The sequence below is a fragment of the Pavona decussata genome, unplaced genomic scaffold (genome assembly GCF_977016875.1).
Source record: "Pavona decussata unplaced genomic scaffold, jaPavDecu1.1 SCAFFOLD_302, whole genome shotgun sequence".
In the NCBI taxonomy this organism is placed as follows: domain Eukaryota; kingdom Metazoa; phylum Cnidaria; class Anthozoa; order Scleractinia; family Agariciidae; genus Pavona; species Pavona decussata.
Window position 1 is genome coordinate 1963095 of NW_028145698.1, and position 26906 is coordinate 1990000.

Consider the following 26906-nt stretch of genomic DNA (forward strand, 5'->3'; position numbering starts at 1 on the left):
GAGTGTGCTATTATCAAGACTTACGGGTCACCGTAAACTTGCGTAAAGTTGAACTTTACATTTTTGGAAAGTCACGTAAAGTTACTTAAAGCACAGCATTACGGTAGCTTTACGGAATAGTAAAGTTGCTATTTCGTTAATGTATGGCGTTTTTTTTTCAAATTGATGCTTTATCTCTGAAAAATGCATGTTTACCCCTAATTTTCTTTTTAAATGGCAAGAGCACTTGCTAAGTTGCGTCGTAAGCGGAGAAATTGACTGTACGCATCTGCAGTGACGAGAGGGATTTTGATAGTAAGAGTAAGAAAATGACTGTTTTTTTTCTTATTACTCGTGGCTATCCACAACAAATTATTCAACAAGCTCGAAATCGCGTGGCAGTCACACCCCGTGAAGCAATTATTTTTGAGCCTGTGGATGTAGTCGTTGACCAACCTACCATCCCTCTGGTGTTGACATACCATCTTACCAACACACTGGTCAAAAGCATCCTTACACGCAACCTCCAATTATTACGAAACGGACCCGGACACCACAGCGATTTTTCAAACTTTGCACATTTTATCTGCCTATCATCGCGATAGCAATCTGCGTGACTCCCTGGTTAGGAGTACCCTTCATGACACGACCGTTGTCGATGATGGCCGTGGAACATTTTCATGTGGCCGATCCCGGTGTAATACTTGCACTCATACGAACGTCTCAGCATTTGTAGACAGTCAGCTGGGGGACGTATAACCATTAGCGACAAATTCACGTGTACCAGCAACAACGTAGTCTATGTCATCAAATACCGGGCTTCTAACAAACTATACATTGGCGAGACCTGTAGACGTCTGGGAGACAGATTTCGTGAACATCTACGTTCAACTAGAACTGCTAACACGGACCTCCCAGTTGCACGACAATTTTACATCACCTGGCCACTCCACTAAGTACATGCTTGTTTCCGCATCCGTTTAGGCTTCCAAAGCACCTTGGACAGACGCCGTTTTGAGGCCAAACTCATATTTAAACACCGGACTCTGCATCCATTTGGCCTCAATACTGACTTTAACTTTATTTAAGACTCTCAAATTGGCGCACACAAGTTACATCACGTATCAATTTAAATTCGTTTTAATTTAAATTTGTTTCGTATGACGCGCGCGTTTTATTCAGTTGCAACATACCACTGATGAAGAGGCAGCAGCCTCGAAACGTCTGGTATTTTATTTTATATTTTGCGCTAGAATACAACTTACCACTATTTTTATCCACCAAGTGCGCAACACAGTCTAAACAACATTTTGTTTCGTTATGTATCACCCATAGGAAACCCGAGTAGCTCGAGATGCGCAGAACGTATGCGCAGTAACAAAGTAGGCACCGTACTTAATATTTGGAACACTCGACCATTGAACCCAATAAACTCAAAATAAGTCTCTTGAAGGCTACAGACACATAACATGATTAAAAACACAAATATCAATGCGTAATATAATAAGTGAATGAGTTAATGTGTGCTAAAGTCAAAATTTGTGATTTTACAGCAGAGATGGATAATCCAACCCGATGAATCTGTATGGTAGTTAATTTGCAGGTATAAATACTAGAGGTGGACTTCTTGTCCTGTCGGCAAATTTTGAGGCCGGACAGTATCGGAAGCCGAAGATTCTCTGTATTTTGACACACGAGTTAGAGCCAAACGAGTCTTGATTCAGGAAATATGTTGCAGAGCACCAGCTTTCTTGTCAAATCGAGCAGACTCTTTCGTACAAACCACCTTTATATCAATCAAAGTTAAAATATATTGGCTGTCAAAATACACGTACGATTTACGCGGGGATACACCTGGTATCATGTGAACCGGCCTTAGGGACTGATCGTTTATTACGTCCTATGGGGGGGAGGGGGGGGCAGTGGTTTTCTAAAAAATCGAGTGTATGAAAATTCCCCTTCCCCCCCCCCCAAAAAAAAGCAATCTTTTAAACAAAAGTTTTACCCTACCCCCCCCCCCCCCCACTTCAATGACACTGCAATCTTAGAATTCCCTGAAAATTCGAGCGTGATGCATAAAGAAGATTTTGAGAAATTACACTTTTGAACTGTCTAGCCGTTAAAAAAATATATACGCATTTGTTACAACTCTCTTCAGGCATCCAGCCGTAAATTCTTTGTAAAATTAGCAGTTGTTATTAGCCAAATTTTTCATAAATTCTCCTCGGTTTTACTTGGCGGGAGGAAAGTGTTGAATTGTCAACTATTCACACTTTCTTCAAGAATTCATTACATGATCAGTTTATGAATGCCAAAGTTTGAACTGGAATTAATTCATCGTTCGGTTTGTTTTCTTCGCGAGCATATTGAGTAATATACCTTTACGGGTAATGAGCGAGAGATATAAGCAAACAAATTAAAATATGGCAGTATGCCATGATATCAGAAGAAATTACCATGCTAAGAGAAGACTTGCTGAAACATGCAAGGTTTTGGTTTGCGCCGAATAGCATTACCGTCAAATGTAAGTAGCAAAAACCGGTTACGGGTCACAGCTTGCCGTTGACAAGGTAGCAGGTGACAAGTCATAGGTTATCGTACGAGGCAGACATAAACATAGAGTGACCAAGAAAGCGGTCTGCATATTGTCGCGTTATGCAATACAGTAATAGCCCACGTATAAGAACCTGAATTTTTCAATTTAGCTTAAATAGGTTCTTATATAAATGGTACTTAAAGCAAATTTAGGCTACCAAGGTTCTTAAAATAGGTTCTTATATTTTTATATGAATTTCATCTGAATATACTATATCTATATTATAAATATCATCTCATAATACAGTATAATGGCAAACACAATAGACATACAACATGGTACTTAAGCTTGAAAGAAAAAAAAGTTATCTCAAGTTACTTTTAAATAGATGATAATCTTAATTCAGCAGTTTCTACCTATACACTTTCACAGCAACCCCACTGATAAGAACCTAACTTAAAATTTTAGCCTAAATAGGTTCTTATATGGAGGGGGCTTAAAATGAAAATTTTAGCCTAACAGGTTCTTAAAACCCAGGTTCTTATATGCGGGCTATTACTGTATCAATACCTTCCGTAGGCCTGATTTTTGGCGCTTATGGTCACTAGTGACTTGTGTAAGAAATTTAAAAGAAACCCAAGGGCAGTTGATGAGCCATGAAATATATGAGTAAGTTGTTTAAATAGATATGAATTTTGGATGCCGTAATTTTGAAAATACAGGTAGTATTAATTAGTATGAATGGGTTAGGCCCAGTTCAGACGCCGAACTTTTCATGAGCCGAACTTAATTCATATTAAGGTCGGCCCAAATCACGAAAATCCCGCCTTTTGATTCAGACGCCGAACTTAATTAGCCGAACTTAATTTACTTGAAGCAAAACCAATCGAAATGTGAGCGTTTTTTTTTTTTTAATTTTGTAAATTTGAAATACGTTATAATAGTTTATGCATTAGGTTCGGCTCATGAAAAGTTCGGCGTCTGAATCAAAGTCGTTCCAAAGCCGAAATTCCCGGCTGAGCCAAGCGGGAAGAACGGCTGAGCCGTTCCAAATTGAAACAGCCATTCTCAACTGATTCAGGCGCCAAACTTTTCATGTACTTAATTCCAGGTATTAGGTTCGGCTCATGAAAAGTTCGGCGTCTTAATTGGGCCTTAGAGACTGTTGTGAGTGTTTTGTTTACAAATACACGCACGCGCTGGCTGTACAATGAACGAGAAATTTTCAATACTGCACGAGGCCTTCTTAGGCTGAGATTTCATCGCAGGCACATAATTTCCTTTTCGGCCTCTGAAACAGTGCCTCTCCACCTGGATTAAGAACCTGAATTAACTTTTTTAGGAACTGAACTGGACAGTTGGCTTCACCAGTAGAAAACATTTGAGGGTCCGCTTCGTCGGCCTTGTCACTAAGCCAGGGCTGTCAACCTCACACGTCTTCAAATATGGAGAATATGACTTTCCCGGCCAGCAATAACAAAGCGCCTTACAAAGGCGTCCCAGCAAGGCCAAATTCAAGGGTTCAGTGGGTGTGTGTGTGTGTGTATGTGGGGGGAGGGGGGGAGAGGTGGGGGGACGTACATTGAACACTACAAGAAACAACGCTACACATTTCAGATTTATGTGTCAGAAAACCGAGTCTACCACAAATAGACATAAATCTCGAGACCAGAAGAAACGGCTCAAAATCTGGACAATACAGTCCTACATCTGGAGACCGGGAGATGCGGCTCAAAATCTGGATACTCCCGGAATATACGGGAGAGCTGACAGCCCTGCTAAGCCAGCCAGGATGATTTTTTTGTTTTTTCTTGCTAAGCCATTTCAACATATTCAACTTCACTTGCGTCTTTCTTGAAAACAAAAACATTTTTTCGTTGGTTTTATCCACCTCTTCTGCAGATTAAATGCAGGTTTATATTAAACCAATTCACCCTTAGTAACGAAATAGGCGAATCGCCAGCGAAAACACTGCTTTCGTAGCATTTTTGTATGTCCTCGGGCTAAATATTAGCATGATGTTGGACTTTAGACGTACCACTTTCCTTGATTTTTTTTTCAGTTTCGCATTCAAGAACTTGTTTGCCGGTTTGAAAATAGGATCAGTTAGAATAGAAAATGTCTTTCCAACTGTTTCTGAAGTCAAGTAACTGTTGATTTCCTCTCTTATTGCTGCATGAGCTGAACGGCTCTAGTCCTTTCTTTAATCTTGTTTAAGTTCTTGGTAAGACTTACTCAGTCGCTCGGCAAATATTTCTGTACTCAAGTTCTCCAATTCTTAAGACGGATGTCTCAGTTGAAAATAATGAACGGTGTAAGGAAATGAGGTTAACTTTCCAACTTGGAACTGTTCAGTCAGATGGACTTAACTTAACGTCAATTTTAGCTGTATTTGAATTGTAACTTTTAATGCATGCGCGCGCTACTAGTCATATGCGCGCGTGTGTGTCCGGTAGCGTATTTCAACGGTTTTCTCCACTCTGAAGAAGGGTTATATACCCGAAACGTCTGTGTTTCTTTCAAACCCATTTTTGACACTTTTTTATATTCATTTTTATATCAATCCTATCTCAGTTGCAGCCATTCTAGATTGTAGCGAAAAGAAAAACAGTAATTTTACTATAGTTTCATTCAGCTTTTTAAGGTTCTTTTTTTAAAAAGCTTACGCTTCAGAAAGTCCGAATGGCGAAATCACCTGTTTTTCGCAAACGACAAATAAGTTTTACAGAAAAGCACAGACAAAATTTCAGTCGTTTTGTTTTATTTTTATTTTTACAAGTGGAAACACTCCAGGCTGTTTGTCTCTCGGTGTTCGTTAGAATCGAGTCACTGATGATTTGAGGGATCTGCTCATCTCCAACCTGTGCAAACCTCCAAGCCATTTGAGATAGCGCATGATTTCCATGAGTTATCGCCAACACTCCATTTTCTGAATGTGGTGTAGTGACGTTATGAAAAACACGTTATCGATTTTAACCAATGGGCGCGCGAGTATTTTGAGAGAGAACTCAGATCGTATATTAAACCAGTTTTTCTTCCTAAATTTTACCGCTTGTTCTAACTGCATTTTAAGGATGAGTGCTATGTTTGTAACCGAAAACTGAAAAGGTTGCTTGGAATTTTTTGACAACTAAAATTGAGACAGCCTTAACTTTCTACTTAAAACAGCTATTGGAAACGAATAAGGCACCTTGACCCTCAGGCGACCTTACAACTAATGTTGGAAAACCTTCCAGTATTAAATAGTCTTCTTGTTCGTTTTGGTAGTTACCTTATATTACTTCTATCTCCGTTTCTTATTTTCTCTTTATTTTTCGTTTTTGGATACGTGTGTCTCTGCTATCAGTTACATTAAACCAAAGACATGACTGATTAGGCAGGGTCGGCAAGAACTTTCGCCCCGTTAGGTTGACAAGTTACTGGGGGTATGCTTTAGAACGAAAAATGAAATGGAATATTATAGGCTTACCGAGGCAATTGAAATATTTTCTGTTAGTTCAGGTGCGGAATAGCCACGCTACCGAAACTACATAAGGATCACAATCAAGAATAAATATTCGCATTATCCGAGGATTTTAGTTACAAATATCTCGCAACCTCAGTTTAAATCTTCAAGAAAAGGACCTAACATATTCTTTCAAAAAGATGGTCATTGTTTTTCCAAGCCGGATAACCCTCGATAAGCAATAGTATCTTACACATTAAACTAAATATCAAATATATGTCACACGATAGTCACCATCAAGGTATGTTTATTTGTTGGCAGGTTCTTGAATAACAACCATGTAAAGGAACTGCCCAAAGGAGTTTTTAATAACAATACCCAGCTGACGCGACTGTAAGTAAAACTCCTGTACTTTTTTTTTTTTTTTTAACAAAACTGGAGACGCTATTATTTCCCCAGGAGACCTCTCACGTTTCGCTTGCTCTCTACGATTTTCCCAGGGCATCCATGATTCGCTGAAGCAATGAAAACTAGAAAGTATCTTTCAATTTTACTGACAACTGGCATTTGAAGGAACTTTAACTCACAACTTCCTTTTAAAATTGTGTTTTTACTAAGTTTTTTAATAAGATCATGTCATACATTCGTAATTTTCTAATTGGGTATTGTGTTTTGGCGTGTACGTGCAGCTCATTACATTTTTACACTGAATCAATAGACACATTATTTTTCGTGATTTGACAATCACCGGCTAAAGGATTAAACTTTTCCGTCCATTGTCGTGCTGTAGTTAGTTTGTCTAGTTGTCTTTTCTGGTCATTGTATACTGAAGAATTTATCGTGTCTAAGTAACATTACCTATCTGTTTTCTACAACAAATTGAAACGAAATTCATTCAATCAAATGTGAAATTTCTTTTAAATTCAATTTGTGAATGGTTCCGCAAAACTTGATATGAGGTACAATAGTCGCTCTATTTTCGGCTTTTTGCGAACTAAATTTAGCGGTAATGAATTACGGGGAAGAGAAATTGAGTTCCCAAAAACGGATTTCCATATCTTAAATAAAATACTTATTTTGTGTTCTTAAGAGCGACTTTCCACAAATATCGACCAAGTTGTGCACAAGTCAAAAAATCGATTCTGTTCATATTTTGCTCATAGGTAGTCCCTAGTGAGAAACAAACTGAGCTGTTGTTAGTTTTTCCAAATACCGCTTCCTTTCGCGTAATTATGCGAAAAACGATTTTGTCTCAGTTGAGCTCAAAGTCCGCTTTCGGCGGGATCGAATTTTCCTTAACTTTCGACGGGTTTGCGTATCAATCCACAGACTGTTACTAACCTTCAAATGGCATTTATTGCTCTATTAGATCTTCTTCTTCTGTTTCACGGAAAAACATTTAAAACCTAAGTTACTTTTACGTCCGAAATAGGTTCAGAAAAGCATGCTATAAATGCAAATTTTTAGCAGCCACATTTTAGCACTAAAACATTGCCAATTTTACCCACGGGCGATAACTTAGATTTCCCTATAATGACTTTCTATGGCTTCACTGTATACCTATTGATCATAATATAAAAACAAAACTCTCGGTAAATGAAAATAAATGACCCGCTAGGCTTCAGATTTATCAGCATTTTCTTGAGATTTGGCGATCGAAACTTAAAAAAGATGGCGTGACACACTGTCACGGGTACAAATATTTTTTCCTTTTAGAAAAAAAATGAAGCGACATTTAAAAGGAAGCATTTTTCATTCGCAGTAGAAAAATCTTTGAATCGAAAGTTCGGTAGCGTTACGGACAAATATATATTTCGGCTGCGTTTCATAACTGGAAATTTTAGAGTACCCGTTCGCTCTGATGCGGAGTCCAGTTCGTTATTGTGTAATATTATTGTCTAAAAACAAATAATTGGAAAATTCATTTTCCTCTTTCTTTATTACTGCCATGAATAAATTAAACTAGAAATAGGTAAAACGCAACAGATTTGAACTACATTAACCTGATTAAAAGTTTCGACTGTTATGTTAAACTGCATCGTTTGCGTGAAATATACGTTCGAAGTAATGTTTGTTTCACTCGTCCGTTGATCATGAGCGAGTTTTTTAGATCTCTGTAAATAAAGAAAGGGAAGAGAAATAGCATAAAGGGTCCATCCCCGTTTTTAAAAACATTGTCTATAGAGTTTTCCAATCTTCATACATCTAAAAATGAGAGCTCGCGATTAGTGAATTATAGATGCAAAAACTGCGTGATTTAGTTTATTAATTAAATTTGCAAAAGAAAGCACACGCACACTCAACGACAACAACAACAACCAAAAAAAAAAAAAAAGGACAGAATTCTGAACATTTCTAAGGGAAAAAGTAATAACAGTAAAGGCCGTAACAAATTTAATGAAACCAAGATAGTGGTCAATACTCGTGTTATTAGTAATGTTATTTTGCTGCGCTTTTTGGTCCTGAAATATTCTTTATGTGAAGATGAACGTAATTAACTAATTAGATCTAATTAGATTTTTGAACGTCCTCATTGCTTTTTTGGACGTATGAATAAATTGAATTATTATTAAACCAGAGACACAGTAAGGAACTGTAAACTAAACGGCGAGCATGGAAGTTTGCTGTTCGTTTACGTTGATAGTTGGTGGGCCATGTTCGTTTGATCGCAGACAGAACAAGGTCCAGAGAGATAGTACCTCTGCTGTCCTGTACAAAGAATATTGACCAGTACAAGTTATGTTATGGTTTTCAAGATGTAGGGAACGAGGTTCAGCTTATTCTTGCCCATTCGGCTACGTTTCAACGCCAGGAAACATCAAGACGATGACGATTTGGGCTTATCTGTTGAGTAACATTTATCACAAAAGACACTTATCGGGCCCGGTAAGTTACTGGGACTTTCGAGAAACGGGCCCCAGGGCTTATAAGAGGCAGTTTACGGTATTCCTGGATAAATAGGAGAGAAGGTAGACACAGCGGGCGTTTTCCATTTACCAAAAGATTCCGGAAAATTCCGAGAATTTCGGTGGAAAATGTTTATCGGTGAAGAACGTGTTCCATTTAACACATGTTCCATCCATTTCCTTCTCCGTCCGATGTATTCCGCACAAAAAATACAAAATGGCGGCACAATTGTTGTGGTTAAACGAAATTGTAGAGTCGGTCTTTGGAAGAAGAGAGTCTCGTGAATTCAAAAAATTATGATGACATTCCTATTCTGACGACGATTGCAACCTATATGAGACGCGATCTTCACCAAAATCAAGGTTTTTATGAAAATATTTTGCCGCGATTTAGATAAGCTTATACGATTGATGAATTTAAAGGCTGGTTTCCATATGATCGCAGACCTTATTGCGATCTGCGATCATATGGAAACCAGCCTTAAAAGCCACTCCAGGATGATTTGAGGGACCATTGAAGCTCTGTGCAGAGAAGTACAAGCCACAGGAAGAGCTCCTCAACGACACGCACTTGAAACAGCTGCTGTGAAAGGGTGAATGACAAAAGACCTTGTTTAATTACAGATGCAAAATTTTAGGCTTCAAGGCGGGAAATAATCGGAACACTCAAAGAACCCGAGGGTGAGATGTAATGTTTTCTTCGATAAATACTACTTACCATTGACATACATGGCACAGTTGTGATTAATTAACGTTTGAAAATCTGGAGCCAGGTCATGACACACCGAGCATTCGTATAAAGTACTACTCGAGGATAGGAAAGTCACCGAGGGAGTAGAAGAAGCCGCCATATTTCCTTACCGAAGATATGGTCGTGAACAGCCTGGAACTGGTCAAACCCTGTAAAACTCATAAATGGAACACGCAGTTCCATGGGAAAAGTTTCCAACGGGAAAACGGGGCTACCTTTTCACAAGTTCCATTCTTTCCGGAAATTTTTCAGTGGAGCGAACCAAAAAAAGCATGTTCCATTTACAACCCAACCGGAATTTCTGGAGTATCTTGGTAAATGGAAAGCGCCCAGTAATACCAAATGTATAGGAGCCGTAGCATGTCCTTATTGCTACTTCGTGACATTGACACAATGTTCTGTTTTAGTTATATTTCGTTTCTCTCCAGAAAGAAGTCGTTTCCTCTTTATCAGGTGTGGATGAGTTAAGGGGGACAATTAACATACCGACCAAATTTGACGGCATTTAAAATGCTTTGTTGGACTTCGAACATAATGTGCTCGTTTCTGAGTATTTATTTTGCGTGCGAAAGTATGGAAGCAGACGGACATTAGTTACGAAAACTAGTCGCTTAAAAGCGTCTTTATCCTCAATTTCAAATCATCATGGCAAAAGAAGACATCGAAACATAGAAATCTTTGTGGCCGGTTCATGGTTGTCACGCAACAGTGTAGCTTGCGAGTTGTTTATTAGAAAAATATAGAAATGTTTATTAATTCGTAAACTGGATTGTTTTGTCAAAGTTCTCTTGATTCAGAGGGTAAGAGTACAGAAATAACCCCAATGCGGGTTAATGAAGAATGCGATGCTAAATTCTTGTTAAAACGTGCATGAAATGATCATGAAATACTAATCAAAGGCTCCTATGAGCCAACTCGTGAATGCAGATGACACATAGTAAGTGAAATTTAGACGGCTACGGAAACTTCCTTGAAAGCGAAAAGAAATTATATCTTTGCCCGATTATGTAACGAAAAATAACCATTCTTGTACTATAAAAATGATTGTCAAATTATTCTGTACAGATTGAATAAGCCGATTATTCTGATGCGCCGATTAAAAAAAAATCACGTGTTTTTTTATTCAAAGTTCATAGAAGCACGCCATGTGCAGCTACATCATACAAATTCGTGTCCCCGATAGTCCAGGGCTACTGGATTTTGCGATCGGGCTAGTGGATTCTAACCATCACTTGCCCGATGGGCAAGTGAAGTTTTTTTGGGAATTAAAATTACAAAATTACTGTAGGGCAAGCCGATCTCACAAAGGGAAATCTGTTCAACAAAGTATCGCATTACATTTCATATTTTTCCTTTGGAGTTCAGTCCACGCAATCCTCAAGTAAAAATAATGAACTATGACAAGCTCTTGCTAAATAAGAATTATTTATCGACCGCGTCCTTTTGCTTTCCCATAAATTACCAGTAGTAAATTTCGAAAATGAAACATTTTTCCCTTTGAAACCTCTATGAAAGCTGACAAGATCTTTAAGTGTTCATTTCACCAGAAATTTGCATAATTTTGTTTACGACGTCAATGATGCGTGACATGGCACGTTCCGCTTTCGCGTGAAAACTGACAAATTGAATTATTTTTAATCAAATTTTTTCTAAATTAAATTATTTTTAATTCTTAAGAGAAACCGCACCCTGTAGAAAAAAACCTATAACTTTGCTCAGATTCAACGAAAAATCTCCATTCTTACACTAAAATGATTGTCAAATTATTCTCTACAGAATGAATTAGAGAATTCTGACGCGTCGTGAAAAAAATTTTCACGTTTTTTTTTTTTCACTAATTGAGTTTACGACCCCGGACTTTCTGAAAAACTGAAAAAACTTGTAACTTTGCTCAGATTGAACTAAAAATCTCCATTCTTGCACTAAATGATCGTCAAATTATTCTCTACATATTGAATAAGAATTTCCTGATGCGCCGTGAACAATAAATGTTCGCGTGTTTTTTCCACTAATTGAATTTAAAACTCATTCACTGCGCACGCCCGAAAGTTAACGACAAAACCGACCGAACGACCAAGCGCACACCCAGCTATCGCTATAACTCGTTCATTGCGCATGCGCGCATTCACGAGTTAAAAATGAACTCGTCGTCGACACACTAATATTATGCTTGTATCGAGCACGGATAGATGAAGAAGATGCCCAAATCTTATGTTGGATTGTTAATTAAGGTATCAGCTTAGTTTCCCTACCTTTATGTCTCAAAATAATGCACGTTTTTGAATCTCTTTTGGCTTTCGTAGTTCGCGGTCACCGGCTATGTCACGCCATTGTTGACAATGCGAATGCCAGATTTTCGACAGGGTAGGTGATAAATTCGAAGCCCTGCGAGTCACTTAAAATAATTTACCCAAACCTTTGTTTTGATATTATGATTGATAAGTACACAGTGAAGCCATAGAAAGTCATTTTATGATAATCTAAGTTATCGCCCATGGGTGAAATTGCCGGTATTTAAGTTCGAAAATTTGGTTGTTAAAAATTTGCATTTATAGCATGTTGTTCTAGATCAGTTTCGGGCATAAAAGTAACGTATGTTTTGAATGTTTTTCTATGGAACAGAACAAGAAGACCTAGAAAAACAGTAGATGTTATTTCAAGATCTGTGACAGACTGTGGATTGATACGCGGCCGGCCAAAGTTAAGGAAAATTCCGTCCGGCGGGAAGCGGATTTTGGCTCAACTGAGTTGAAAATCGTTTTTCGCATGTTTACGCGTAAGGAAGCCGTATTTGAAAAAACTAACTACAGCCCGTTTTGTTTCTTACTAGGGCCTACCTATGAGCAAAATATGAGCGAAATCGATTTTTTGACTTGTGCCACCAAAAGTTGATTTCGGTCGATATTTGTGGGAAGCCGCTCTTAAGTTCTATGAATTCTCAATCTATTGTGATTTATCACTCGCCAGTACCTTTCAACGCACTGAGCTTTTGATTCCATTACATTAACATGAAAGTTAAAATCAGGGTGGGCACTATCAGTTTTTTGTTGTCTATACTCTTATACACCATAAAATGACGCCGTAAAATGCTCAAAAATTGGCAGTGAAACCACTCGCCCGCGGCTTGTGGTTCCACTTAAGTTTTAAACATTTTATTACGTAATTTTATGGTCTATAATAATAAAGACCATAGAAAACTGCCGTCGCCTGATTTGTTAATTGCATGATCGACCTTAAAAAGAAATTTGGCCGAGCACAGAACGCTAATTGGGACACTTTCAAAATCGAATTAGAATTTAGAAGTGATGATTTTTGATGAGAGGCGAAAACCAAGTACCTGGAGAAAAATCCGAACAAAGACGAGAACCAACAACAAACTCAACCCACATATGACGCCGAGTCCGGGAACCGAACCTGGGCCACGTTGGTGGGAGGCGAGTACTCTCACCACTGCACCATCCCTGCTCCCATGGCGGCAATGAAATGGCGAACGTGCGTTTCTGTAGTCCAGGCTAAGAATTCTGCTATTCGAAGTCTAAATATCACAGGAAAGGCCTCAATCGTTTTTAGTTGGCTTTCGGCCGTTAAGAGAAGCCACGAATGTAAATTCTGCTGCAAACAGTACCTAAGCAAAAATCTGCATGTGCAACCCACGGATAGCTGACTCTGTAGCGGATTATCTGATACACTTCATAGCGGGCAGACGAGCTCCTCTCTTTCGCTAGAAACAGCGAGGATCGAAATGCACCAATCAAAACCGACCATCGTGATATAAATGATGCCGCGTAACCAGTCGACCACATCACCTGATGAAGACTAGCAGTAAGCAGCCGAAACGTCGCGATTTATATCTCAAAATGACTACATCGTGAGACAAACGATGATACACTTATTGTTAAGGAAGATTAGTCTTGAGAATATTGTTAGTGAAATTGTTTTGGATTATACTCTAATTTAGAGAATCACAATTCCATGTGTGCAGTTGTCTAAAAGTTTGATTGAAAGTTTTTGACTCGGTTCAGTAAACGTGATGCTCGCCCACGAAATATCTTGGTTATTGTATGAAACAAATAGATTTAATCTCATCGTCCGACAGATTTCACTTTGCCGTGGAACTGTAACCTAATAACGCACAGAGGACGTCAAAACGTAGTAAGATCATCAGTCACGCTTATCTCCTGCGGCTCGTTGCGTACTTCTTTTTTCTTACCAGTAAAGGTTCATGGTTGATAATTTTGAATGTGGAATATTCCTAAGCCGCATTCAGTTTATAGAAGACGGTAATTAAATATCTTAAATTTGTGACTCAAACAAATGCTGCCTCTGCTGTTGACCGGTTTAAGGTCGCGCAGGATCGAACCCTTGCTCCCATTATACATGTATTTATAGCGCAGCTCCGAAATGCGCGCAGAGCACCATGGCTAACAAAATATGGTAACCTATCGATACTTGAATTCTGGGTTTTAATTACTACGTCACTATGCGTCTTCATTAAACTTGTCCACAAACGTGGAAAGAAGAGAGAGAGAAAGAAAGAAAACGAGAATGCAAGGAAGGAATAAGCAATAAGGTTCAACGTGAAAGAGAGCGACTGAGAGCATGAGCAAACATTTTGGGGACTTATTGAAGGATGTGGTATCAGTGGATGCCATAACGTAGATCCCTGGATAGCATTCAATGGTTTGTTTTCTTCGCGAGCATGTTGAGTAATATACCTTTACGGGTAATGAGCGAGAAATATAAGCAAACAAATTAAAATATGGCAGTATGCCATGATATCAGAAGAAATTACCATGCTAAGAGAAGACTTGCTGAAACATGCAAGGTTTTGGTTTGCGCCGAATAGCATAACCGTCAAATGTAAGTAGCAAAAACCGGTTACGGGTCACAGCTTGCGTCGACAAGGTAGCAGGTGACAAGTGGCATAGGTTATCGGTACGAAGAAGACACCAACATAGAGTGACCAAGAAAGCGGTCTGCGTATTGTCGCGTTATGCAATATCAATACCTTCCGTAGGCCTGATTTTTAGCGCTTATGGTCACTAGTGATTGTGGAAGAAATTTCAAAGAAACCCAAGGGCAGTTGATGAGCCGTGAAATATATCACTAAGTTGTTTAAAAAGATATAAAATTTGGATGCCATAAATTTGAAAATACAGGTAATATTAATTAGTATGAATGGGTTAGAGACTGTTGTGAGTGTTTTGTTTACAAATACACGCACGCGCTGGTTGGACAATGAACGAGAAATTTTCAATACTGCACGAGGCCTTCTTAGGCCGAGATTTCATCACCAGCACATAATTTCCTTTTCAGCCTATGAAACAGTGCCTCTTCACCTGGATTAAGAACCTGAATTAACTTTTTTAGGAACTGAACTGGACAGTTGGCTTCACAAGTAGAAAACATTTTAGAGTCCCTTCGTCGGCCTTGTCACTAAGCCAGGGCTGTCAACCTCACACGTCTTCAAATATGGAGAATATGACTTTCCCAGCCAGCAATAACAGAGCGCCTTACAGAGGCGTCCCAGCAAGGCCAAATTCACGGGTTCAGTGTCTGTGTGTGTGTGTGTGTGGGGAGGGGGGGGGGGGGGGGGGAAGGCGGGGGACGTACATTAAACACTACCAGAAACAACGCTACACATTTCAGATTTATGTGTCAGAAAACCGAGTCTACCACAAATAGACATAAATCTCGAGACCAGAAGAAACGGCTCAAAATCTGGAAATTACAGTCCTACATCTGGAGACCGGGAGATACGGTTCAAAATCTGGATACTCCCGGATTATACGGCAGAGCTGACAGCCCTGCTAAGCCAGCCAGGATGATTTTTTGGTTTTTCTTGCTAGGCCATTTGAACATATTCAACTTCACTTGCGTCTTTCTTGAAAACAAAAACATTTCTTCGTTGGTTTCTCCACCTCTTCGGCGATCTTCGGCAGATTAAATGCAGGTTTATATTAAACCAATTCACTCTTAGTAACGAAATACGCGAATCCCCAGCGAAAACACCGCTTTCGTAGCATTTTTGTATGTCCTCGGGCTGAATATTAGCATGATGTTGGACTTTAGACGTACCACTTTCCTTGAATTTTTTCAGTTTCGCATTCAAGAACTTGTTTGCCGGTTTGAAAATAGGATCAGTTATAATAGAAAATGTCTTTCCAACTGTTTCTGAAGTCAAGTTACTGTTGATTTCCTCTCTTATTGCTGCATGAGCTGAACGGCTCTAGTCCTTCCCTTCGTCTTGTTTTAGTTCTTGGTAAGACTTACTCAGTCGCTCGGCAAATATTTCTGCACTGAAGTTCTCCAATTCTTAGACGGATATCTCAGTTGAAAGTAATGAACGGTGAAAGGAAATCAGGATTAACTTTCCAACTTGGAACTGTTCAGCCGGATGGACTTAACGTCAATTTTAGCTGTATTTGACTTGCAACTTTTAATGCATGCGCGCGCTACTAGTCATATGCGCGCGTGTGTGTCCGGTAGCGTATTTCAACGGTTTTCTCCACACTGAAGATAGGTAATATATACCCGAAACGTCTGTGTTTCTTTCACTGAAAACCATTTTTGACACTTTTTGATACTCGTTTTTATATCAATCCTATCTCAGTTGCAGCCATTCTAGATTGTAGCGAAAAGAAAAACAGTAATTTTACTAGTTTCATTCAGCTTTTTAAGGTTCTTTTTTTAAAAAGCTTACGCTTCAGAAAGCCCGAATGGCGGAAATCACCTGTTTTTCGCAAACGACAAATAAGTTTTACAGAAAAGCACAGACAAAATTTCAGTCGTTTTGTTTCACTTTTATTTTTACAAATGGAAACACTCCAGGCTGTTTGTCTCTTGGTGTTCGTTGGAATCGAGTCACTGATGATTTGAGGGATCTGCTCATCTCCAACCTGTGCAAACCTCCAAGCCATTTGCGATAGCGCATGATTTCCATGAGTTATCGCCAACACTGCACTTTCTGAATGTGGTAAAGGGCATAATGAAAAACACGTTATCGATTTCAACCAATTGGCGCGCGAGTATTTTGATAGTTAACTCAGATCGTATATTAAACCATTTTTTCCTCCTAAATTTTACCGCTTGTTCTTACTGCATTTAGCATAAGAAGTCTCAAAACAAGCAAACCTGCTTGAGGATGAGTGCTATGTTTGTAACCGAAAACTGAAAAGGTTGCTTGGAATTTTTTGACAACTAAAATTGAGACAGCCTTAACTTTCTACTTAAAACAGCTATTGGAAAACCTTCCAGTATTAAATAGTCTTCTTGTTCATTTTGGTAGTTACCTTATATTACTTACATCTCTGTTTCTTATTTGCTCTTTTTATTTCTTTTTTGGATACGTTTGTCTTTGCCATCAGTTACATTAAACCAAAGACATGACTGATTAAGCAGGGTCGGCAAGAGCTTTCGCCCCGTTAGGTTGACAACTTACTGGGAGTATGCTTTAGAACGAAAAATGAAATGGAATATTAATATTATTGGCTCACCGAGGAAATTGAAATATTTTCTGTTAGTTCAGGTGCGGAATAGCCACGCTACCGAAACTACATAAGGATCACAATCAAGAATAAATATTCGCATTATTCGCGGATCTTAGTTAGAAATATCTTGCAACCTCAGTTTAAATCTTCAAGAAAAGGACCTAGCATATTCTTTGAAAAAGATGGTCATTGTTTTTCCAAGATAACCCTCGATAAGCAATAGTATCTTACACATTAAACTAAATATCAAATATATGTCACACGATAGTCACCATCAGGGTATGGTTATTTGTTGGTAGGGTCTTGAATAACAACCAGCTAAGGGAACTGCTCAAAGGAGTTTTTGACAAGAATACCCAGCTGGTGGGGCTGTAAGTAAACTCCTGTACTTGTTTTTTTTTTTTTTTTTTTTTTTTTTTTTAACAAAACTCGTAACGTTATTGTTGCCCCAGGAGAACTCTTACGTTTCGCTTGCTCTCTACAATTTTCACGGGACATCCATGGTTCGATGAAGCAATGGTTTACTGAAAACTGGGAAGTATTCTTCAATGTCACTGACAACTGGCATTTGAAGGGATTTTAACTCACAACTGACAACTGTAGAAAAATCCTTCGTATTAAAATAGTGGTTTTACTCATTTTTGTAATGACCTCATGTCATACATTCTTAATCATTCTAATTTGCGATTGAGTTTCGGCGTGTACATGAAGCTCATAACATTTTTACACTGAATCAAAAGACGTACACATTAGGTTTCGTGATTTTTTAATCACGGGATAAAGGATTACACATTTCCGCCATTATCGTGCTGTAGTTAGTTTGTCTAGTTATCATTTCTAGTCATTGTATACTGAAGGATTTATCGTGTCTAAATAAAATTATCTATCTGTTTTCTACGACAAATTGAACCGAAATTCATTCAATCAAATGTTATATTTCCTTTTAATTCAATCTGTGAATGCTTTCGCAAAACTTTTTATGAGGTGCAATAGTCGCTCTATTCTCAGCATATTTCGAACTAAATTTAGCGGTAATGGATTACACGGAAGTGAAATTGAGTTCCCAAAAACGGATTTTCATATCCTAAATGAAATAGGTATTTTGTGTTCTTTTAACTTGAAAGTTCTATGAATTTTCAACCTATTGTGATTAATCAGTACCTTTCAACGCATTGAGCTTTCGATTCCATTACATTAACATGAACGCTAAAATCAGGGTGGGGACTGTCAGTTTTCTATGGTCTATACTCTTATAGACCATAAAATGGCGCCGTAAAATGCTCAAAACTTGGCAGTGAAACCACTCGCCTGCGGCTTGTGGTTGTGGTTTGGACATTTAATGGCGTCATTTTATGGTCTATACTAGTATACACCATAGAAATCTGCCGTCGATTTGTTAATTGCATGATCGCCCTAGAAAAGAAATTTGGCCGAGCACAGAACACTAATTGGGACACTTTCCAAATCGAATTGGAATTTAGAAGTGTTGGTTTTTGATGAGAGGCGAAAACCAAGTACCTGGAGAAAAACCCGAACAAAGACGAGAACCAACAACAAACTCAACCCACATATGACGCCGAGTTCGGGAACCGAACCTGGGCCACGTTGGTGGGAGGCGAGTACTCTCACCACTGCACCATCCCTGCTCCCATGGCGGCGATGAAATGGCGAACGTGCGTTTCTGTAGTCCAGGCTAAGAATTCTGCTATTCGAAGTCTAAATATCACAAGAAAGGCCTCAATCGTTTTTACTTGGCTTTCGGCCGTTAAGAGAAGCCACGAATGTAAATTCTGCTGCAAACAGTACATAAGCAAAAATCTGCAACCCACGGATAGCTGACTCTGTAGCGGATTATCTGATACACTTCATAGCGGGCAGACGAGCTCCTCTCTTTCGCTAGAAACAGCGAGGATCGAAATGCACCAATCACAGCCGACCATCGTGATATAAATGGTGCCGCGTAACCAGTCGACCTCATCGCCTGATGAAGACTAGCAGTAAGCAGCCGAAACGCCGCAATTTATATCTCAAAATGACTACATTGTGAGACAAACGATGATACACTTATTGTTAAGGAAGATTAGTCTTGAGAATATTGTTAGTGAAATTGTTTTGGATTATACTCTAATTTAGAGGATCACAATTCCATGTGTGTAGTTGTCTAAAAGTTTGATTGAAAGTTTTTGACTCGGTTCAGTAAACGTGATGCTCGCCCACGAAATATCTTGGTTATTGTATGAAACAAATAGATTTAATCTCATCGTCCGACAGATTTCATTTTGCCATGGAACTGTAACCTAATAACGCACAGAGGACGTCAATACGTAGTAAGGTCATCAGTCACGCTTATCGCCTGCGGCTCGTAGCGTACTTCTTTTTTCTTACCACTAAAAGTTCAGGGTTGATAATTTTGAATGTGGAATATTCCTAAACCGTATTCAGTTTATAGAAGATGGTAATTAAATATCTTAAATGTGTGATTCAAGCAAATGCTGCCTCTGCTGTTGACCAGCTTAAGGTTGCGCAGGATCGAACCCTTGCTCCCATTGTACATGTATTTATAGCGCAGCTCCGAAATGCGCGCAGAGCACCATGGATAACAAACGTGGTAACCTATCGATACTTGAAATCTGGGATTTGGTTACTACGTCACTATGCGTCCGCCCATCCGTACGCAGCACCACAGGACAACCAATGCGAATGGCACACCTAAGTATGTGAAGCCTGTGCCGTGGCCTTCGTTTGCTTGGCGGGAAGTTGCATGGCCAACTACCCTTTAGATAAACAGTTTTCGTTTTAGGACAACAGAATACAAAGGCAATTCAAGTATTCATTAAACATGTCCACAAATGTGGAAAGAAGAGAGAAAAAGAAAGAAAACGAGAAACCAGGAGACGAATAAGCAAGGTTCAATTTGAAAGAGAGCGACTGAGAGCACGAGCAAACAGCTGAGGACTTACTGAAGGATGTGGTATTAGTGGATGCCGTAACGTCGATCCCTGGATAGCATTCAATGACAAACCATTACTGGTTGTGTAAATGGCTGAAAGAATATAGCGAGAACAAGGCAAAGCTATCAACAGCGGTGAAGTGTCCCAGTACCTGGTGTTGAGGGAGGCATCTTTACAAGGGATGGCTCTGTTTGAGACGTCATCACAGCCTGGGTTGGTATAGAGTGGCCGAACAATGTAACGAGAAAACATTTTAATGGCGAGCTGGGAGGCAGGGCAGAGCCAGCTCTTTCCTTTATTTCTTTATTTATTTATTTATTTATTTATTTATTTATTTATTTATTTAGAGAGAGAGAGAGAGAGAGAGAGAGAGAGAGAGAGAGAGAGAGAGAGAGAGAGAGAGAGAGAGAGAGAGAGAGAGAGAGGGAGAGAGAAAGTAGTCACACAAAGGGATTCATTGAGCATCGCGATCGTACTGAAGTTTAACCATGTGAAAGAACCCTGCGTAGAAACCATTCGCGGCATCAAATACAGTGACCTAACAACTAACTTTCCGGGGCAGTCGACAGGTATCTAGTATAACGAGACTGTCGACTAGCTAACGGGTGTAATGGAATCCCTTTGTCTCATTCAAATGCACTCCAGTGACATTAAAAAAAGGATGCAAGAGGCAGTCATAGAGAATCCACCTTCTAGAACCGAAGTCATCCGTCATTAAGTCCGGACACTGTGCCAAGAAACAGAAAAGAGGTAGCGCAGTTACAAGTATCAACGTACAGAAGCTTCCTGTATTCTCTTAGAATACACTTAAACTAAGAGGCATTTAGGGCAAGATGATCCTAGGACCTTTATTCTTTGATGTCTAACAAAAGAAAACAGGTTTGACTTGTAGGAGCCACACAGCCTTGATTCCGAAGTCAACGTTTAAAGGCTTTTAAGACCGGAGTGGGGCGGAAACTGCCGGCGCTATAGCTATGTTCTTCCTCTTTTGGATTACGGATATGTAATTTGGGGAGACAGAGGTAACTAGAGCCAAATGGCATACTTACAAGTAGTGCACAATAAGGCAGCGCGTATTATTTTAGATATCTCGCAGCGCGCTCCTGCGAGGGACGCGTTAGCGAGACTGCATTGGAAAACCGTAGACGCCGCAGAGCAGAGAATCGTGTAGTTTTTTTTTACGTACAAGTTAGTTAACAACCTCTTTGCGCAATCTTTTTCGCCTTGTTTTAAAAGCGATTCTCATTACATAATACTAGGTCTAGAAACAATATTCGTAAGTCTTCCACTATTAGGAGATTGGGGCATTGGTCCACTATTAATTTTTGTTGAACGTGTAGAACCAACTTAGCAATGACATAAGAGACGCCCCCACATTATTATCATCATCATCATCATCATCATCATCATCATCATCATCATCATCATTACCATTATTATTATTATTATTATTATTATTATTATTATTGAATCTTATTTATGTCAGCTATTTTACACTGTGAAGGCGTAAGAGAACTGAGATGGCAAGGAAAGCTCAATACAGCACGCTGGGAGGATTATGATCTTGATGGTAAGAGTTTCGAGCTGAATGTCAGACTGGAAAACAGCACCAACGCACAAAATAGCAGAGATAAGTGAGCTCTACGAACAGCTACTTCCAACAAAACTGTACAACGCAAGGAAGACCAAATCAAGCGAAGAACCGGACGTCAGATGCAGGATATGTGGAAAAGCGCAGGCGTATATCGCACATGTGCTGTCAAGTTGCAGTGCATTGGCACATACGAAGTATCTATCAAGACACAACGGAGCACTCAAAATACTTTTCTTTGAGCTGCTGAAAGACTACCAACTGGTAGAGGCCATTCCGACTTGGTACTCCCCCCACGCAACCTTATCATCATCATCATCATCATCATCCTCATCCTCATCCTCATCCTCATCATCATCATCATCATCATCATCATCATCATCACCATCATCATCATCATCATCATCATTATCATCATCATTATCATTATCATTATCATTATTATTATTATTATTATTATTATTATTATTATTATTATTATTATTATTATTATTATTTATATTGAATCTTATTTATATCAGCTATTTTTTTAAGTTAATTTAATATTTTTATTTATTTATTTATTTATTGATTTATTTTATTTGTATTTATAACTTTAATTAAAATTTTCGAAATCAAGAAGGCCGATCCAAGATGGCCATTTTTAAAATAGTGACTTAATTCCCGTGCAATATAGCTTCATAACTTTACAATCCGGACCTTAAAGGGAAATTCTTAAGCGAAATGGTCAAAACTACTAAACTCGAACAGGACCCTCCAAACCACAAAATAGATGATGGGCTTTTCCTGAAGCCCCGTTCCAAAACCTCATAAGATGGCATCTTTATTACATGGCCACCCCTCTATCCAGCATTAAAAAAAATGACAGTGAGATTCAAACCGTACTTTTCTTATTGCTGCGGAACGAGCGAAGCGAGTGAGCAGCAACATAATCAGGATTTAAGAGAAAAATATAGGCTACGAAAAATCTCGATTTGATCGCTTTTTACCAGAATTCACTGCGCCACGAACACATTTGGAACCAGAATTCACTGCGCCACGAACAGTAGCCTCACTTTCATTTAAGCTTCGCTTTCATTTTATTTTACGTAAATAAACGTGGCGTGGCGTGACACTTTCCTTCTCGTGCCGATTGTGCAAGATTGAAGAGGTGAGCTTGTGATGTTTTTTTTGCTTTTTACCTCGTGTTTGACGACTCAGTTTCATTCACGTATCCTTTTAAAGATTGTGAACGGTTTTGTCAACTTGGAATACTTCAAATTGGTTTCAGTCTGACATTATTCGCCGCTTTTTTGCTGAAAATTTCGACCTCTAGGTATAACAACAAATGTACCGCAGCAATTATTATCTTTTGGATACACTAGTTTATCTAGCAATGTGTTGACCCTGGCAGGCTAAATATTTCGGTGTCAACTCAAATTTTAAAGCCAATTAAATTTGTCGGTCAATCAGCAGATAGATGGTGTCTTCGATAAACCCCCTACCCTAGACAAGGTGGGTCCTCTTCGAACAAACTTGTTATGACCAGTTCCCAAAGACGCGCTAGTCTATCCTCCAACTCGGAATGCCACACCCAGGCACCAAAAAGCCAAAAAAGATAGGGTTAAAGTAACTAGAGATAAAAGTTTGATAAAGAAAAATATTTCATCTTTTTAATTTTTTCCTTTTTATACAATATCTGGGCTGGACAACTTCAACGTATAAGGCAAATTTTTCCTGCCTTCAATTTGTGGCAAATGTTTTTTTCCTCTGTTCCCGTGCGTTGCTCTCGAACACTTTTCGGTACATTATCGGATATGTAAATAGGAAATCTTTTTAGCTGTTATACTTCAATTTGCCATCTTAATGACATGATTTTTGTCTGTGTATCTCAGTAACTTTTATGTCTTAAACCATTTTAGTGTCTCCTTACGTTTTTTTTCAATGCCCGCGATTTTCTGAAGTCTTGGGAAAACATGAAACTTCAAGATGGCAGTTATTAATTATACACTCGAAGATATGGAGGGAGGAGAAGAATCCTCCATATCTCCGCCCCACCCCTTCTGCCTCAAAAGATGAAAAAAATGATTCATCAGGTTAAGGTTTAAAACTAAAGGGTTAAGAGTTTCATTAGACAGACTACACAACCCCATTCTAATTTTTTTAAGAGTAATCCTGTAGTGTCTTGCGAGGTTTTTAATTCAGCATATGATTTAGAGAGGTGGATCAACGCTACAAAATTAAATGAAATTTCCCCTTAATAAAATTAAACTTTCAAGTTAAAGCTTAAATCTTCGACAAACTAGACTACGTTTGATGTTAGGGAAGGTTTATTAGTCCAAAAATGAAACTTTCAACCATCACTGACTTGTGACCACGAATCAGTTATTTAGAGTTCACCAGCAATTTAGGTGATTTTCAATACTTACTGAAGGGAAAATCAAACATTAAAAAACCCGTCCCCCCTCCCGACAATACTGTTCCTGTTCACTTATAGGTTTCTGTGTAATAACAACAAGAATAAATCCAATTGGAATCTTTCAAGGGTGCTGTTTTTCGTGGCTAATATGTTTATCCAATAACATTATTGAGTAGATTGATAACTATGCACATGCTGCTATTGTTTCTTCCTAGTACCTTGGCCAACAATCAGTTGGAGATCTTGAATAAAGGAGTTTTTGATCACAATACGCAGCTGTATTTTCTGTGAGTAAACTTACACTGATTGACTGCTGCAGTAATTGATGAAATAAAGAGGTCTTTGTAATGCTGAAACCTAGTTAATGAGTTTTTTAATTCTCGTTCCTTTTTTTTCCAAAGGAACTTAAATAACAACGGGTTAAAGAAGTTACCTGCAAGGGTTTTTGATCAACTTACTCAACTGAGAGGTCTGTAAGTAATACTTTTCTCTACAAGAGAAGCGGAAATTTATCCTGTTACACGAACGTGTCTAAGAACAACGAATTATTAAATTTACTTCAACAAGTATATTACGTTAAGTGACGGTTGTCATCAAATTATGCTTGTATGTTGACAGGAATTTGAATGACAACCAGCTGGAATACCTACATCGAGGAGTTTTTGATAAGAATAATCTACTGGGAAAGGAGTTAAAGGGGTGAGTAAAGCTGTATCTTGGTAAACAACAAGAAATCGCTGTTCTTTATGTTCCGTGGGTGTGAAAAGTGTGACCAAAATATTGTGTAAACAATCGCACATCACACATCACACCCAGGTTACCCTTTAGCGATCTCTTGCTCTGATTGGTTGAAAGCCATTTTTTCGTATCTCTATGGAAACGCGGTCAAACTTCATGATAAGAAAATTGAACCAGGAAGTATTTTGTTTGTGATTAAGTGCAACGAGTTATATAAACAAGAGTTAAAGTGACAATAGCCTTTTACAATGCTGCAACAATGGCCTGTGGTGGGCAATAATGTGCCACGTGCTTGGGATGATCAGTGTCCCGAAAGCGGCAGACCGGTACCAACCGTCAATGACTAAGATAGGGTTCTTTGGACAAGGAAAAGTCGCTACGTTGCACTAGTACGACGTGTATGTTAGGTCGCCGTATCACCGATTACTAAATACCATACTTGCGAAAAATATTTCCCGCCGGTATTTACAAAACTACAGAAGGATACCAACGTCAGCTAACCTGCAAACTTCATAAAAATCCTTTACATACACCGATACATTTCATCTAAGATCACAATTTTCCTGTTCCAGCAAGAAAGAAATGTTTGCTGGGGTCTTGTCCCTGACGCGTATTTGCTTCAATAAAAATTCAGCATATTTCTACACAAACTTCACAGTTTCACGTAATTGTGTTTAAAAATTCGATATGCATAGCGTTTGCTTGTTTGTTTGATTGCTGGAGCTGTACTCAGGCAACGGTATGCATGCGCATGCTCAAAAAGGAGTTGATAGGAACTCAACAGAACCTTTTTGTCTCTTGAGAAAAAAAAAGGTCCTGGTGAAGGAAAACGTTCTATCGGCATGGTACTAACGGCTTGTCTAATCTGAAAGAAAATATTTGTCTTCCCCAACGGCCCTGTGGCGACAGACTTCATAGCATCGATACAAGGATAATATGGAGAGAAATCGTTGTCTTTTATTGAAGTTTCTAAACGAAAATGGCATGTAATTTTTGTATTGTTTACCTACAACTGCACCAACAGCAAACACAAGCGAAACATAAAAAGTGCATTTTATTGTCTTCTGCTAAACAGCAGAGTTAAATAATTCGTTTACAAAATGCCCGAGGACAAGAGACGCCGAAGGTAGATAACAGCATGTCGGCTAAATGTTACGAGGCATACTCAAATTTGCACACAACATGTCGAAGGTGAGACAAGACACTCGGTAGGTTTCTTTTACAGGTCACTGTGATAATTGTATATATTCAGAACAAGTCAAACAGGGTCTCCTAGCCCAAGCTAAACTCCATACTAAAAAGCTAATCCCAAGCGCATGCTGACCTTCTTGGTTATATACCAGTACAATAGTGACCTGTATTTGTGATCTGTCGAATGTGACCCATAAATGTATATGGCAAAATATCTCTTGGGTATGGATAACGAACATTGAGTGTACCATAACCATATTTGGCAGTGTTACAGTCTGTTGAATAATAATATCAATTAATCATCATCACAGATGATCAAGCCACGGTATTATTTGTTTTTGTTAGTTTAAGTGGTGTGATTATAACAAACCTAAATCCGGAATCTGAGGACAAACAAGAGTATTCATATGGGCTGTAAGTAAATTTACTAAACCTCTTATTTGATACCACAATGCAATCACGTTAATAACTGAAATAACTACAAGACTGATCTGACTGTGTGTAAAACTTAACACGACAGCCACATGATAAACCGAGAATCAAAATGCAGCCGTGGATAACTGTTTCGAGGTTGTTGGCTCTCGTCAGCACTTTATATACTGTTTTATTTACTTTATTAACCAAGGAGACTCATCTTGAAAATCCAGTGCATTGTCGCGCTACGTCATTCTCGGATCGCTTTACTGTTATGGATTCTGCCCAAGATACCTGGGCTATCCAATCGATTAAAACCGATGATCGCAAATTCAATCGATCAATCGCTATCAATCGATAAAATTAGTTAATTGGTATCGATTGGTAATCGGCCAGTCGATGACCAATCGATAACGACACAAAAAATTGTTCATTGATTGCTATCGATTAGCGAAGTAACCTTGAAGAGACGTCACGCACGCTACCTGACCGATCATCCGCCATTTTTAGTAAGCC

At 38.8% G+C, this 26906-nt stretch overlaps 1 protein-coding gene across 1 annotated transcript in view; it reads left to right on the plus strand.

Annotated features, from left to right (window-relative positions):
- The window catches only part of LOC146454426 (uncharacterized), a 328274-nt gene that overhangs the window by 274988 nt on the left and 26380 nt on the right, over window positions 1-26906 (plus strand). The window contains exons 15-18 of the mRNA XM_085095575.1: window positions 24263-24334; window positions 24449-24520; window positions 24666-24746; window positions 26328-26390. Of these exons, the coding sequence (XP_084951701.1) occupies window positions 24263-24334; window positions 24449-24520; window positions 24666-24746; window positions 26328-26390 (288 nt within the window). The remainder of the gene's footprint in view (window positions 1-24262; window positions 24335-24448; window positions 24521-24665; window positions 24747-26327; window positions 26391-26906) is intronic.